General features: G+C 39.4%; 1 protein-coding gene across 2 annotated transcripts in view; it reads right to left on the reverse strand.

The window, feature by feature from the left end:
• The window catches only part of PAAF1 (proteasomal ATPase associated factor 1), a 40506-nt gene extending 22858 nt beyond the window's left edge, over nucleotides 1–17648 (reverse strand). The window contains exons 1-6 of one of the 2 annotated variants that reach the window (XM_049889855.1): nucleotides 17528–17648; nucleotides 15762–15802; nucleotides 9116–9219; nucleotides 5556–5645; nucleotides 3316–3414; nucleotides 2507–2657 (exon numbers count right to left, since the gene is read on the reverse strand). In XM_049889855.1, coding sequence (XP_049745812.1) covers nucleotides 2507–2657; nucleotides 3316–3414; nucleotides 5556–5645; nucleotides 9116–9219; nucleotides 15762–15802; nucleotides 17528–17574 — 532 coding nt within the window. In that variant the 5' untranslated portion in view covers nucleotides 17575–17648. The remainder of the gene's footprint in view (nucleotides 1–2506; nucleotides 2658–3315; nucleotides 3415–5555; nucleotides 5646–9115; nucleotides 9220–15761; nucleotides 15803–17527) is intronic. The other variant, XM_049889854.1, reaches the window with a different exon arrangement.
• Between the last annotated feature and the right edge of the window lie 35 nt (nucleotides 17649–17683).

The following is a 17683-nucleotide window of genomic DNA, read 5'->3' on the forward strand; positions in this document are numbered from 1 at the left end:
TCCTACTAGGGTGTTAGAGAATAAATTTCTCTTTGTTAGAGCTATCTACTTGTGATATTTCTGCTATAGCAGCACTAGATAACTAAGACACATGTGATATTAATGATATCGGTCGATAATTTCCACATACGGTTGGATCACGTTTCTTTGAAATGGGCACAAATATGGTTCTCTTCTACTCACTTGGCCAGGTAGCTGTGTTCCAAATTCCTTGGCATAGACAGGCGAGCACCTCCAGCGCTGTAACCATTTGTTGAAACATCTCAATTGGTATTCCATCAATTTCTACAGCCTTGTTTTTCACCAGTGTCTTCAGTGCAGCTTGGACTTCCTCCTTCAATACCATTGGTTCTTGATCCTATGCTACTTCCTGAAATGGCTGAACATCAACCAAGTCTTTTTGGTATAGTGACTCTGAGTATTCCTTCCATCTTCTTTTGATGCTTCCTGCATCATTCACTATTTTGCCCATGAATTTCTTCTTCAGTTCTTTCGGTTTAAGAAATAACGAGTGTGTTCTTCCCTTTTGGTTTTCTAACTCCGGGTCTTTTGCACTATTCATTACAATAATTTACTTTGTCTTCTTGGTCAACCCTTTAAAATATTCTGTTCCGCTCTCTTACTTCATTATTTCTTCTACTCTATTTAGTAGCTCTACATTCAAGAGGAAGTTAGAAAGTCTCTTCTGACATCCATTTTGGTCTTTTCTTTCTTTCCTGTCTTTTTAATGACCTCTTACTTTCTTCATGTATTATGCCCTCGATGTCATTCCATAACTTGACTGGCCTTCAGTTATTACTGTTCAATGCATCTAATCTATTCTTGAGATGGTCTCCAAATTCAGGTGGGACATACTCAAGGTCATATTTTGGTTCTCGTGGACTTTAGTTTTCTTCAGCTTCAACTTAAATTTGCATACGAGTAGTTGCTGGTCTGTTCAGCAGTTGGCCCCAGGCCTTGTTCTGACTGATGATATTGAGCTTTTCCATTGTCTCTTTCCACAGATGTACTCAATTTGATTGAGTACATCTGTGGAGGTCCACGGGTATAGCTGCTATTTATGTTGCTGAAAAAAGGTATATGCAATAAATAAGTTGCTGGTCTTGCAAAAATCTATTATTTTCCAGTGTCGATTCTATCACCAAGGCCATATTTTCCAACTACCGATCCTTTGTCTTTGTTTCCAACTTTTGCATTCCAATTACCAGTAATTATCAACACATTCTGATTGCATGTGTGATCAGTTTCAGACTGCAGAAGTTGGTAAAAATCTTCAATTTCTTCTTTTTGGCCTTAATGGTTGGTGTGTAAATTTGAATAATAGTTATATTAACTGGTCTTCCTTGTAGGTATATGGATATTATCCTATCACTGACAGTGCAGTATTTCAGGATAGATGTGGAATGTTCTTTTGACGATGAATGCCATGCCATGCCATGCCTCTTCAATCTGTCATTCCTGGCATAGTAGGTCATACTAATGTCTGATTTAAAATGGCCAATACCAGTTCATTTCAGCTCACTAATGCCTAGGATATCAATCTTTTTGTGCTCCATTTCATTTTTGATGACTTCCAATTTTCCTAGATTCCTACATTGTATATTCCAGATTCCAATTATTAATGGATGTTTGAAGCTGTTTCTTCTCATTTTGAGTTGTGCCACATCAGAAAATGAAGGTCCCGAAAGCTTGACTCCATCCATGTCTTTAAGACCAACTCTACTTTGAGGAGGCAGCTCTTCCCCAGTCGAATTTTTAGTGCCTTCCAACCTGAGGGGCTCATCTTCTGGCACTATATCAAACAATGTTTCACTGCTATTCGTAAGGTTTTCACTGGCCAACTCTTTCAGAGATAGACTGCCAGGTCTTTCTTGCTAGTCTGTCTTAGTCTGGAAGCTCTGCTGACACCTGTCCACCATTGGTGACCCTGCTGTTACTTGAAATACTGGTGGCATAGTTTCCAGCAGCATAGCAACATGCAAACCACCACAGTATGACAAACTGACAGACATGTGAGGCTGTCTCTACTATCTGATATTAACTGGTTATATGGTTAATTCATTATTAAACTCTGAACTGTGATCTAAAATCTATGAGAATCAAAAGTCAGTACCACGTTCTATCTCTTAATTCTGGTGATGCAGCCATTTGCCACTTAGCTTTTACTCACTCTTCAGCCAAAGGACTAATGATGAGAAAATGTAGTCCCCTCTATCTCCCCCCGCCCCAACACATATAGATGATCTCTTGGAAAGGTTTTTTTTTTCCCTTATCAATTATGGCAAAAGCTATCTGTGTAATGCAGTTAGTTCTAGGTAGAAATAACAAAACTAACAAAGGAATTTCTATTCCTTGGGAAATAGCAGCTAATCTAAATGACGAGTTAGATGAATTATTTGTGTTTTTGTGGGTTAACTAGCTTCTGTTTCTTTTTTGGTGATTCGTCTCTGAGGATCATTAGAGAAGCCTTTCAGGGAAAAAAAAAATCACCCATCACCCTTCATACCTCCTTTGTGACCTTTGAGGGTTACTACACAGCTAGCATCCTCAGCTGACCAGATCTTCAACTGGGCATCCATTCCCCCACTCAGAACCACAAGGCCTGATGGGAAAAACCTGCAACAATTCACATCAAACACATGTCCTTCCAATACTCTCTGGAAAAACAAAAGAAAATTCCATGCTAGTTCTCTTGTTCATCCCTTGATATTCTCTCATTTCCCATATCCTTGATCTCTCATATGAAATACCTACATGCTAAATCCACATGCTGCGCTGTAAAACTAAGGATGTCCAAAAAATCTCTTTAGCTCATTTGTCAACAGGTAGTGCTCTGAGAGCTATGTGGCTCCCTTTCCTGGGCTTTCGCTACAGATGTTGTGGAATCGAATTCCACGGCTCTCACGGTCATCCACAGGTCTAGTTCTAACATATAAGGAGCTAATGATGCATGGTGACTCTTTTATCCATCTTTTCTAAAATCTTTTGTATAGGTTAGAGAGCTAAGCCTTTTGTTCAGTGTAATAACCTAGCTACTTTATCTTGGAAACCAACCATAGAAGACAGTTCACACTAAGGAGACTACCCATTTAGACATCCACTGGCCTGGCTCCTCCAATGCTCCAGTTCCACTCTGTTCTGGCAAATCACCAGGTTTGGAGATGTTCTCAGATTTACAAATGAGAGAATAGAGACTAATTAAAGTACAGTAGTCCTACATTTTTAAAATGGGCCACTCTTCCTTCCATGACCCAGGCCATGGTTTCTCAAACCATCCCTTATGCATAAGGCCCTTAATATATCCAAAGCCATTACTCTGAGTTCTCCATTGGACGCCTGCCAGATCTTCATGCTCCCATCGGTACTAGAAGACACGCCAAGGCCTCCTCCACTGGAAATGTCCAGGCATGTTATCTGTTCAAAGAGAAAACAACCAGTGTTTAAAATGATGAAATGGTCTTATTCTGTTGAAATATAAACTTCCCCAGTTGAATACTCCTCCAAGACTTCTTGAAACCCAGGCTCCACAGCATGTTAAGTTAAAGCCACCAACCTTCCAACAAGACCAGACCAACACCTTTTACTTCTCCAAATGATAAGATATTCCTGTGATCATCTGTAGTCTCTTATTTCATATAAAAAGTTCTCCCTATCACAATATTTTCTCCTTTTATGATGTTGCTTATTGGTATAGTTGTATTTTTGTTTTCTTTATGTTGAGATTAATCCATACTGAAGGCTGCAGTCTTGATCTTCATCAGTTAAGTGCTTCAAGTCCTCTTCACTTTCAGCAAGCAAGCTTGTGTCATCTGCATATCGCAGGTGGTTAATGAGTCTTCCTCCAATCCCAATGCCATATTCTTCTTCATATGGTCCAGCTTCTTGGATTATTTGCTCAGCGTACAGATTGAATAGGTATGGTGAAAGCATACAACCCTGACGCACACTTTTCCTGATTTAGAACCCCTTGTTCTGTTCCAATGACTGCCTCTTGGTCTACATACAGGTTCTACATGAACACAATTAAGTGTTCTAGAATTCTCATTCTTTGCAATGTTATCCATAATTTGTTATGATCCACACATTCAAGTGCTTTTACATAGTCAATAAAACACAGGTAAACATCTTTATGATATTGTCTGCCTTCAGCCAAGATCCATCTGACATCAGCAATGACATCCATTGTTCCATGTCCTCTTCTGAATCCAACTTGAATTTCTGGCAATTTCCTCTTGATGTACTCCTGTAGTGGTTTTTGAATTATCTTCAGCAAAATTTTACTTACCTGTGATGTTAATGATATTGGTCGATAATTTCCACATTCTGTTGGATCCCTTTCTTTGGAATGGGCACAAATATGGAGCTCTTCCAGTCAGTTAGCCAAGTAGTTTTTCCCAAGCTTTTTTGGCATAGATTAGTGAGTGCTTCCAGCATTACATTCATTTGTTGAAACATCTCAACTGGTATTCTGTTAATTCCTGGAGACTTTTTTTTTTTTTTTGCCAATGCCTTCAAAAAAAATTTTTTTTTTTCAGTGCAGCTTGGACTTTTTCTTTTAGTATCATCAGCTCTTGATCATATGCTACCTCCTGAAATGGTTGAACGTCCATCAGTTCTTTTTGCTACAGTGACTATGTATTCCTTCTACCTTCTTTTGATGCTTCCTGCATTGTTCAGTATTTTGCCCATAGAATTCTTCAAAATTGCAACTCAAGGCTTGTATTTGTCTTCAGTTCTTTCAGCTGGAAAAATGCCGAGCGTGTTCTTCCTTTTTGGTTTTCTAACTCCAGGTTTTCACACATTTCATTATAATACTCTAGTTTGTCTTCTCACGCTGCCCTTTGAAATCTTCTGCTCTGTAGCTATTACTATTATAGTTATTAATAAAGGCTTTATGATACAAGTTCACAGCAGTTATCTTCAGAATGCAGAAATATAAATGATTTTCACTTTCTTTTATATTTCTTGTATTTTCATCACTAAATATATATTTGTTTTGTAATAACGGTAAACAATAAAAAAAAAATAGCTATTTTAAAAAATGTTTCGCACAGTAAGAAGTGAAAGGCTTTAATATAATCAGTTTATCCACCTGTTTCTCACTTCTCCTTTCAAAAAGTCCACGGTAGTAGAAAAGGGTTTATCACAAAGACCTTTGAAAATTATTTCTCAATATGCTGCACTTGGAATTTTGAGAAAATGTCCCGGTCCTATAGGCACGTGGACAGGCATATATGAGCAGCAACCTATTATGTAAAACATTAGCTACTATCTTTATTACCCAAAAGCCAGTAAGAAGCTCTGCTAGAACACATATAAAGGAAATTTCATAGAATTCCTTTCTTTAAGATCACCAAAAACCCATTTTGACACATATTCTATGAGGACATGAGTACGAGTTTTACCAAACACATCACACTTTATCAGCTGTATTATCTTAAAATGCAAAGAAAATGAAAGATACATTAATTATGAATATGTTTACAGCACAAGTAGATAAAACAAAAAATTAACATGCTATTTATGCTTTTTCCTCACTTTACCAAAATACTTACACTTTTTGTATGAATTCTGGAAAAGGAGGTATATGGTGCCAAAAACTTAGATGATGCATTTTCCTTTAAACATGAAATATGAATGCTTTTCTAAACAGAGAGGGAAAGATGAAATCTATCAGTTCAATATTTCAGTGTAATCAAGGCCTCTTAAAAAAACATTAGGACTATAGGAAATTCTTACCTTTTAAGGATGCCCTCTCTAATCCTTCCCCGCCTGACAAAACTAAGACCCAGTCCCCCACAGCTCAGCAGTCTTTCACTGCAGAGGGCTGCAATGTAATCTGGTATCCCTAGGATGACATTATTTTTTCTTATCTCTTTTATCTTGAAGTAATATGTCCCAGAGACATCAGGTCAACGACAAGATATGACTGACAAACATGACAGCACTAATTTTTAGAAGCAAATCTAATACTAGTACTTGCAATTAGCAGTAGGGCAAGGAACAGGATCAGCAGAAGTGTGAACACAGAGATGTGAAGAAACTTAGCACCAGCTCCCAAGCCTAGGGCCTAAAAGACAAGTCTAAAAGTAAACTTGCTGCCTATAAGAACTTCAAAAAAAAAAAAAAAAAAAGTTAGACTACTGACATGTATAGTCACTGAGAAAATGGATTAAAAAAATCATGTTACAGTCATACAAAGTATAGGCCCTGATCAGGTTTTCAGTGTCTACTTCCACCCAGGACTTAAACTGACTGTACGTGTTCACTGACTGGTCATTGTCACACAGCTGTACTGTGATTCCCCATGCGTTCTATCTAGTCATTGCCATGTTATCTTTCAGGTATTGTAGCAAGATAACCCTAGTGGTGGAGTAGGAAATTATACCTGGAACCAGATGCTAGATTCAGGTAACATGACTTGCTAAAGGCAGTCTTTGTAACCATTTAAACTAAGTATATTGGTGTTTTGAGGTGGCACATGTAGACATATAAAAGGCTTGGTAAATTCTTCCTCAAGGATTCCAGCAATATTATCATCCCTCACTCTAAACTGGCAGAATACCATTAATAAATACTCCATTAGAGGCTGAGGAGCTGCACTTACCAAATAGCCTTTAGCCCATTATCTCCTCTATAGTACTACTTTAAAATTTCTGGGAATTCTATAGGACAATGAAAATAACTTCAATAATCAAGATTTTCTGAACCTCTTTGTAAGGCTGTTCTATGTCCAACAAGCACGGGTTTTCACAGTTCATTACAAAGAACAATTTCAAAGTTATAATATTCTCATCCTTTTTCTCACCACTGAAAATGCGCTCTCATTAAAGGTCTACTCCTGTTAAGAGAGGATTAGAATATCTGTACAAACAGTACCTTCTTAGCCAGCATATTCGTGCCTGGCTGCCTGCAGGCCTTTTATTAAATGAGATTTTGCTTCTAACTGCATGACAAAGCCGATGCAGCTGCAGGAGAGCTGACCTGGATCTGGAACTGCCTCCTGTACCAGAAACTAAGGCGTTGGCTAAACTCTCCTGGATGAATATTTACACCAGCAAGGAGGCAAGAAGCTCCTAGAGTTTAGTGTTCAGGCCTTTGTAAGAATTAGGTTTGTTATCAGAAGACCTCATTTCTTTGGGGCCAATTATGTTAAAGTTTTCAAGAATCAGTGTTTTTCTCCTACTCAGTGCTGCAAATCAACCTGTAATACATAAGCAGACTATGAAGAAAGATGAATGTTGAACTACTTGCCAATGTCAGCAGCAGAGAATCATGCTGTTAATAATAAGTACTTTAAAGAAAAGCTGCAGGAGATATGAAAACAGACAAAATTCAGGGGGGAAAGTGTGAGTATGCCACACTAAGATAAAATTCAAAGTCCAACTTTTTATCCTCCCAAGGTTAGGCATTTAAGCATAATGACGGATTCACTGTTGAGTATAACAATGTAGCAGCATCAATAAGCAAAGTGACTCATGGCTGTTAGGAAACAAATGAATACTCAACTATAAGCACTTACTGTCTGAACCCAGCAGGTACACAGCAGAAATTAGCAATGATGTTGGAAGAGATAAGGATTGTGTCAGGGCCTAAGTATGAACGGAAAAAGGAAGTCAGCACTTCGGCTGCGAGTGGGTACTGGCAAAACACCTGGGGAACATGTAGTCTTGCAAGATGGTGTTAAACCTGAAGCAATAGAACTGGGTTTCAATTCTGGCACAGTCGAAGTAGCTATGATTATTAGGATTTGCTTATCTGCAAAATGGAAATTTAAAATGTCAGTCTCACAGGATCATTACAACAATGAGACTGCATATGGATAAAACTGTAAAGTATCGCTTCTGCATTTACAGTTTTATCCATATGCACTCTCATTACCCATTAACCATCCATGAGGTGGGATATTATCTTCATTTTATGAATGAGGAAACTGAGGCTCAGAGAACAAAGTTAATTGTTCAAGATCACATAACAGTATCCAAGTATCAGATTAACTAAAACTGACTCAGATCTTCTGACACTTTCTACAATATCAAAGGTGCTTATGAAAAACAAAATAAAACAGGTTGTCTATTATTTCAAAGAGGGGAATGAACAAAATTTGCTAAAAATCTTATGTAAAAAAAGTATTCTCTATTCTTATTAGTAAATCTGAAATATTTTACAACTAAAAAAATGTTGACTATACACCCACACAGACACACAAAATGTCCGGTTCGCCCTTTGGGAATCATCTCACCAAGAGCATACTAACAGCAACAGCCAGAATGAGCAGCGGAAGTCAGATCATTAGTTCTGTAACGTTTAGCTTGGCCATCTATTGGCCATACACTTACCTCAAACACCAGTGAGAAAATCCTATTAAGCCCTATTATCATGGGTTCTTCACCAAGCCCCAGATACAAAGTATAAGGCTGTACTGTCCAATGTGGTAAGGCTACAGCACTTGAAATGTGGACAGTGCAAATGAGCAATTGAACTTTTAATTTTATTTGATTTAAAATTTAAATTCTCAATTGGAGAACTTTAAAGTATGTTGGAACTACCTGAGCATGTGAATCTACCTTTTCAGCTATAAATTTTATGAAACCTAAATACAGATCAAGTATTTCCAATAAAAAACTAGAGTCTGAATTGAGACATCCTGTAAACGTAATATACACACTGGATTCTGCATATGGATAAAACTGTAAAGTATCACTTAAGAAAAAAGAAATGTAGAATATCTCATCAGTAATTTTCTACATTAATTATAGGTTGAAATGGTATTTTGGATATATTGGGTTAAATAAAATATGTGATTAAAATTAACTTCACTGTTTCTTTTTACTTTTCAAAGGTGGCTATTAAGAAATTTAAAATTACATATGTGGTTCACATTATCTACTGCACAGCACTGGTATAAGGAAATAAGAAAAGTTTGCATCTAAAAGTATATGTAAGTACAAGAAGAAAAAAATCTCAACATTCAAAGGCAGCAAAAAATTGATTACTAGGCAAACAAAATGGACATAACAGAGATACACGGATAACAATACAAATATCTAAAGTATACATACAGGTACTAACATAGTTTTGAATACAGCGCTGCCTAGCAGACTTAAAAACCTACCTTGTTTATTTCATTCACAATAAAGTCTTCTGAAGCTGTAACCTCTGGGATGCCATCTAGGCCAATTCCTTGACAAGTCAAGCTGCCATACAAAGTTGGTTTCCCTGCATAACACAAAAGTAGGTCTCAAAAATTAAAAATAATCTAACATTTTTCTCCTGGATTCATCGTTATAGGTGGTAAGAAATTAGTCCATAAAAGAAATGGAGCTACAGCGTCCCACTTTGGGGCGTGGCATCTGGGGTCTTAAATGCTAGCAAGTGGCCATCTAAGATGCATCAATTGGTCTCAACCCACCTGGAGCAAAGAAGAATGAAGAACACCAAAGACACAAGGTAATTATGAGCCCAAGAGGCAGAAAGGGCCACATAAAGCAGAGACTACATTAGCCTAAGACCAGAAGAAGTAGATGGTGCCCAGCTACAACTGATGACTGCCCTGACAGGGAACACAACAGAGAACCCCTGAGGGAGCAGGAGAGCAGTGGGATGCAGACCCCAAATTCTCATAAAAAGACTAGGCTTAATGGTCTGACTGAGACTAGAATGACCCCGGACGTCATGGTCCCCAGACCTTCTGTTAGCCTAAGACAGGAACCATACACAAAGCCAACTCTTCAGACAGGGATTGGACTGGACTATGGATAGATAATGATACTGGTAAAGAATGAGCTTCTTGGATCAAGTAGACACATGAGACTGTGCTGGCATCTCCTGTCCAAAGGAGAGATGAGAGGGTAGAGGGGGTCAGAAGCTGGCAGAATGGACACAAAAAGAGAGAGTGAAGGGAAGGAGTATGTTGCCTCATTAGGGGGACAGCAACTAGGAGTGTATAAACCCAAACCAAACCCGCTGCCGTCGAGTCGATTCCGACTCATAGCGACCCTTTACGGCAGAGTAGAACTGCCCCACAGAGTTTCCAAGAAGCCCCTGATGGATTCAAGCGCTGAACCTTTCGGTTAGCAGCCATAGCACTTAACCACTATGCCACCAGGGTTTCCATGGAGTATACAGAAAGGTGTTTATAAATTTTTGTATGAGAGTCCAACTTGATTTGTAAACTTGCACTTAAAACACAATTAAAAAAAAAAAAAGCAGGTACCCATGTTAAAAGTGAAGTGAAGGGAAAAGAGCGCTAGAGTAGGCAAACCTAATTTGGAAGGGCTTAAAGCTAAAGCCAACAATTTAGAGATATAATACGCAGTTTTAGAGAAAGCTACTAGAGTGACTTCAACGTCAGTTTTACTGGCTGTGAAATAGAATTCTTCCAGGATGAAAGGGGGAGATCAACATGCATATACGCATTTATCCACAGTATCCACACATGGAGTCGCCAAAAGCTGTAATCAACTCAATGGCAACTGTTTTTTGTTTTTTTTTTTAATACACACATAATACAGAGTAAAGAGCTAAGCCTCAGTAATCCAGAAAATCTGCCTAAGTAGAACACTGCTATTGAGGTGATGTGAGCTACGTAAGATATTATCCTACACGTAAACATATGCAGGTGATAGAATGGAGTTAAAAAGTCTCTCTTCTTCTGTACCTTTTACACACACTTCTATAACATCCCATGACATGCTGTTCACATGTCTGACTTCCAACTATATTGTGAAGTCCCTGAGTTCACGAACTAGCAGGGTGCTTAACCAATACAAGTTATTCAATAAATTACAGTTGTACCAAACTGAGGTTGTAGGAAAAAGAGGGAAGTAGAAATCAGGATGGATTCACAGAGTAGAAGGGCTTTCTAGAGAGGGTCAGGACTTGAAAGGGGAAGCAAACTCCAAATCAGGAAGGAGCATGTCAAGAATAAAAGAAAAACATAAAGAACAAGGGAGAAGGAGGCATCAATTAGCATACCAGTTCAATTCAGAAGTCATGGAAAAGGTAGTTGAAGAATGAATTATAGAGACAATCACAATTTAGGGTAGAAGTCTGGACTAGAGAAGATCTAGTGAAGAAGCTTTGGGCAGGGAAGTGCCATGAAGTGCTATTTTCTGAAAGATGCCAGAAAAACAGGGTTGAGAAAGCTCCGCTTTTTTTTCCAACTCCATGATCCTCCCTGGATTCATCAACCCCCCATGACATCTAGCCCCCAAAGGTACATCACTTCAACCAATCTCCTGTCAGCACTCTCAATGATTTCTCAACATTTGTAAAGAATAGAACATTTGTCTACAGAATAGAACTGGGATCAATCCAACCACTCACCTCTACGTTCCTATGTGCAGGCTGCTGAATGCCGCTAGAGGAAAGGACACGACCGTGTAGTTTGGCACCACTACAAATTCATGTGTCCAAATTCAGCACAGTTTTGTAGTACTTTTGCCCCTCCCATTCCCCACAGCAGCCAGGTCTCCTGCCACCTATCCTGCCATCAAAATCCTCCTCCTTTGTTCTGGTCAGGGCCACAATAGGTGGGTCCCGATAGAATGGGAGAAAAATGTGCAACAGAATCTCAAATTCTTAAAAAAATCCAGACTTACTGGACTGGTTGAGATTAGAGGAATCCCCAAGACTGTGGCCCTCGGATACTTTTTTTTTTTAGATTTGTGTGTGTGTGTGTGTTATGCTTTAAGTGAAAGTTTACAATTCAGGTCAGTTTCTCATGCAAAAACTTATACACACATGGTTATGCGACCCTAGTTGCTCTCCCTATAACATGACAGCACATTCCTCCTCTCCACCCTGTATTTCCCATGTCCATTCAACCAGCTCCTGTCTCCCTCTGCCTTCATCATCTCGCCTCCAGACAGGAGCTGCCCACTTAGTTTCATGCGTCTACTTGAGCTAAGCAGCACACTCCTCAGTAGTATCATTTTATGTCTTATAGTCCAGTCTAATCTTTGCCTGAAGACTGGCTTCAGAAATGGCTTTATTTTGGGGATAACAAAGAGTCTGGGGCCCATGTCTTCTGAGGTCCCTCCAGTCTCAGTCAGACCATTAAGTCTGGTCTCTTTACTAGAATTGGAGTTCTGCCCCCCACTCTTCTCCTGCTTCATCAGGGATTCTCTGTTGAGTTCCCTGTCTGGGCAATCATTGGTGGTAGCTGGGCACCATCTAGTCCTTCTGGTCTCAGGCTGATGGAGTCTCTGATTTATGTGGCCCTTTCTGTCTCCTGAGCTCGTATTTTTCTGTTCTTAGTGTTCTTCATTCTCCTCTGCCCCAGGTGGGTTGAGACCAATTAGTGCATCTTAGATGGCTCCTTGCTAGCTTTTAAGACCCCAGATGCCCCCCTGAGATGCTCTTTAAACCTTGAACCAAAACTGTCCTCTGAAGTCACCTTTTAGCTAAATAACAGGATGACTCATAAAATAAAGAATATCACCCTTGAGTACTGTGCTCCTTTAAAAAATCATTTATATGAGACCAAATGGCCCACAATTACCCCACAGCAAAGATGAGAAGGTATGTGAGCAGGGAAACTAGATTACTGGAAATGGAAGAACCAGAACAGAAATAATGAGAACACTGACACAACACGAAGAACGCAACCAGTGTCAATGAACAACCTGTGCAGAAATTGCTGAATGGGAACCTATTTTGTTGTGTAAACTCTCACCGAAAAAACAATAATTAAAAAAAAAACCCTCTTGCTTCATAATAGTCAAAAAGTAGAAACAAACGTCCATCAACTAATGAATGAAGACACAAAACGTGGTAACAGTCATATAACAGAATACTATTCAGCCATAAAAAGGAATGAAGTACTTAAAGGCTACAAAATGGATGAACCTTGAAAATACTGTCAAAGCAGTCAGACACAAGAGGCCATGTATGTCCAGAGTAGGCAAATCCACAGACACAGAAAGTTGGTTAGAGGCTGCTAGGGACTGGGGAGAGTGGGGATGGGGAACGAGCAGCGATCGCTAGTGGGGCATGGAGTTTCTTTTTGGGGTGAAAAAATGTTCTGGGATTAGATAGTGGTGATGGTTGCACTACCTTGTAAACATAATAAAGTCCACTGAATGATACACTTTGAAAGTGTGAACTTTATGGCATGTATACTTTATCTCAATAAAGCTGTTATTTAAAAAAAAAAAAAAAAAACTCCTTCACAAAGAAATATGGAAAAACACCCTCAAATTTCCATGTCCTTGCCTACACATTTACCTACATCTGCCCTTACTTTCACCTTCTTTTGTCTAGTTGCTTAGACCTAATCCTTTTCTCTTCTCTAAGACATTCATTCTTCAGTTAGTCCTCTCTCCTCTACCTTTGGGCTATGCTTTAAAAAAAAATTTTTTTTTTCCCACTTATTTCCCATCTCTAAAAGCAAAACAAAACTCGACTATGAGGCCTTCTAGCTACCACTCTTTCTTCTCCCATGCAGCACCAATTTCCTCAAAAGCAGACTCAATGTTTAAAACTTAGTTTCTCATAGAAACAGATTATTGTATATATAAACCCATTAAAGGTATCTGAAATGAAAATGATCAGTAATACAAAACTGTCTCAGAATCTAGAAGGAATGTTAATTTTTTTTTTTTTTTGAGTGCAGAATTTCCCCAAACTTTAATCATATCTTTCTCTCTTTGGATTTAAGAACTTATTATTTATGATTTCCCTAAGTATCCATCCTAAGCAGCCATCTTTACTCTCAGATTCTACTTGACCTTAGAACCATCTTCTACTGGCAGACAGTTCCTTCTGCCACCCTAGACTTCCCCAATACCATACATTCCATACTCTTTTATCTCTTTATTACATCTCAGTCTCCTCATTTCTTCAGCATTTCCCCAGGGTCTTGTCACCAGTCTGTTTTCTCACTCACTTCACATGTTTTCTCAGCAATCTCACTTACTTTCAAAGCTAAGCAAACACTTTTATGCTGTGTAATGGAAAGCTCCTCCTGAATTTCCCACAAGCACAGAAATTCAATGCATCCCAAATGAAATTCACTTCCCTTCCCACAAACCTGCTCCTTTTTATTCCAGTGAGTGGCATTACCACCCACCTAGTACCACATTTTTTAGTACCACAAGCCAGAAACCTGGGAGACATCTAAGGCTCTTCCTTTCCTCCCACAACACTCACTCACCAAGTTCATAGGTTTTTACCCTCTGAACATCTCTCTTATACCTCCTCTCCATTCCTATCTTCTCTCTCATGGTTCAGTCCTCACCATCTCTCACCTAGATTACTCACAATGACCCTCCAACTGGTCTCCTGTCTCCAGTCCATCATCCATATTTGGGGCCAGAGCAACTTTAAAAACATAAGTCTGAGACTGCTGCATCATTACATAAAAATCTTCAATGGTTTCCTACTGCTAATGGTACCAAGTCCAGGCTCTCGACATGACAAAGCTCTCCATGATCTTACTGACCCATTCTTGCCTCTCTCCAAACTTATCTTTGGCTGAGTTCCACCAATACACTATGCTACAGTCGCTCTACAGTTCCCCAAAAAAGGTTGTTTTAAGCTTCTGTTTCTCTAGTGATTAAAGGTCACAAAGAGCCTAACCCACCTATTTTTATTTTGGCCAGCATAATCCTTCAGTCATACGCTCTTCTCTACTGACTAATCAGTCTCATCTGTACTTTATTGCCTGTCTGACTCTCGTAGGGATTTGAGTTAGAAATCCTTGTTGTATTTATCAGAGGATCACTGACACTTCACTGCACTTAAATATTTACACATCAGTCTCCCTCTTCTATGCTCTAAGTCCCCAGAGAGCAGAGACATTGTCCTTTGCCTTCATGTCCCCAGACACAGGGCAGCTGCTTAATAAATGTTGTTAAATGATTAAATAATTGGGTAGTTTAGACATGAGTTGGCCTAGATAGGAATGGAGCACTTGTGGAAGAACTAACAGGCACACAGAGGAAAAATAAACTTTACAGGCCATCTAGATCAAATTAAACAGAGGAAAAAAACTGAAGCCTAGAGGAAAACACAATGATTAACTCATAAAGTTGCCCAAAACATGAGTAACTAGAAACTACTCTGAAAACCAAATAATAATCAAATATAAAACATTATTATTTTTAATAGCCGTAGTAGTACGGTACCACACTGGCTACAATATGAACCCAATGACCTGGCAAGACACAGGAGTCATTTCAAAGGAAAACTGATGGGACTTGGGAGCTGCCCCGATAATGGCAGGGTGAAGTGACTTTACATTTTTCACTTTCATGCCTGGAAGAATTATGGGAATTGAAGAAATGAGAAAATCAAGAAAGAGAACCCATTTGACAACAGAAAGGCTGGGCCTGGTTCTGGACTTGTTAAACTGAAGGTGACAGCAGCACCTGCAAGCAGAAGTGTCTAGCTGGCAACTGTGTGATCTCTCCTTGAACCTGAAGAAAGGTCAAGGCTATAGCTATAGATCTAGAAATCACAGTCAGGAAGGGCACAATTGAATCTGTAGAACTGTTTAGAATACAATAGTATTGGGATGATTAAGATACATCAGCAATGTTTTCATGAATAAGTCTGCGGCTTCCAAATATGGAAAATCAGTCTGAAGGCCCTTCCCTGGAATGGAGGAGTCAGGGTGTCCTCAACAGCAGACTGGTCAAGCAAGTTTGGGGACCATGAGCATAGTGCAAGGAGGCTGGGTCAAAACAAAGTAGGAATCTCTCTTCTTGTAGTAAATCCTTCTCTAAAGGGAGAGCATGCAGATTTAGGAACATTACCTGGGGGATGACAGCTTAGCCAGGCCTCCCCTTCATCCTTCCTATGAAGAGAAACAAAAGCCTAATTAGGCTCACCCAAAGCTGAAAAGGATGCCACTGGAGCAAGGGAAGAAAGAAGGTCATAATCCCCAGGTTGGCCATAATACTTAGACATGATCTAGTTCAGCTGCCCATTCAGGCACAGATTATTCTAAGACAGTTGAATTTTATTCGTTAAACAAATATTTGTGGATTAAGTATTTAATGACTAGATATTTGCTAGTTAAATGAACATTTGAATACTTCTACTGATAGGGAGTTAACTACCTTTATTGCTACACAGCTCTGAAAATAATAGTTATTTTATATTTAGCTATTTACTGGGGTTATTGTAAACCAGGCTCTCTGTTAAGTATTTCGCATACAGCATCATTAAACTTCACAACAACTGAACAAGATACCTTTTGTTATCCCCATTTAAAGATAGAAAACTGAAGCTCAGAGAGAAGTGACTTGCCCAGGGTCCTCTAGCTATGAAGTAGGAATTGGAACCTGATGCTGGTACACAATAAGGTCTGTGGTCTTTCTACCACCTTACACTGCCTTTTTACATGCTTTAGAGTGTACCTTCTCAACCATCCAAATCCTGATCTCTTCACCCTAAAACTTTTAGGGTGTAGAGAACGGGTCTAAGCCTTTAAGAAAAATTTAGGTTGATGGCAAACCTCTATCACTATTAGCTGTATGATCTTGGGCAAGTTACTTCCTCTGATTCTGATCCTGCATTCTCATAGCCTTGTGGTGGCACTCAATAAGTATTAGGGTTCTTCCTTTATTACTTATCACACATTCTGTGTTGCAGTAAGCACTCTGTATTTATTGTAACCCACCTAGTAAAGTATAAGTTTTTTAAATGTAGGATGCTATGTTTTGTTCATCTTCACAACTGTTTCAATTTGAAAAACCCTTAGTAGTAATAATAGTTGCCATTTATTGCATTGCTATACCCATCCTGGTGCCTAGACTAATAACTGGCACACTGCAGACGATCAATAAATACATGCTAAATGAATGAATGAAATGGTTTGATGTGCACTCCCAATTACACTGTCAGCTTGAGACAACAGTTGCCACTTACTGCATTGCAGTACTCATCCTGGTGCCCAGAATAATAATTGATATGGTAGATGATCAATAAATACATGTTAAATGACTGGTTTGCTGTGTATTCCCAAGTTGTCAGCTTCTTCGGGGCAAAAAAACACCTCTTAAATTCAGAATACACCTGTGGACTCAACCAAGTATCTAGTACGAGGCCTGGTTATGGTAGGTGTTGCGTCATTTCCTTAAGACAATTGTCCATTATGCCCAATATAGCACTAGTTGCTGAGGAGCATACAAAGATTGTCAACATTGTCACTCTAAGTCTATGTGATGGTAGTAGTGGGTACAAATAACTGATAACCAATAAATATTTGCTAAGTGACTATTGGGCCCAGAGTCTTCCTGCCTCCCAGTTTTCCTGTCTTTTCCCAACTCATTGATCCTAGTCGTGACGCTGGGGTCTGCCAGCGCCTATCTGTTCTCTTGGTCTCAGGGAAGTTCTTCAGAGAATAAAATGACCTCGTGGGTTTGAGACTTGTCTTTTCTAGACCCAGTGTCCTACATTACCCTCAACAACTGATGAGGTAACCCCTATGGATATCCTGGAGAAGGCATGGGTCTCTTGACGCAAAGGCAACATTCGCTACCCGCCTCCTCCTCCCGGGTCCTGGGCCTGGATTCACCTGAGAGCTTGCTCCCAGTCGCTCTGAATCCTCAAAGGCACCGCCATCTTGACCCCGCCTCCAGCAACCCACCTCTCCCGTCTACCCCGCGCTTTCCCGGAAGTAGTCCCCAAGGGGCGGTGAAGACAGCGGAGGGCGGGTTCTACAGAGAGGTCG

This window comes from Elephas maximus, chromosome 7, assembly GCF_024166365.1.
Source record: "Elephas maximus indicus isolate mEleMax1 chromosome 7, mEleMax1 primary haplotype, whole genome shotgun sequence".
Classification (NCBI taxonomy): Eukaryota; Metazoa; Chordata; class Mammalia; order Proboscidea; family Elephantidae; genus Elephas; species Elephas maximus.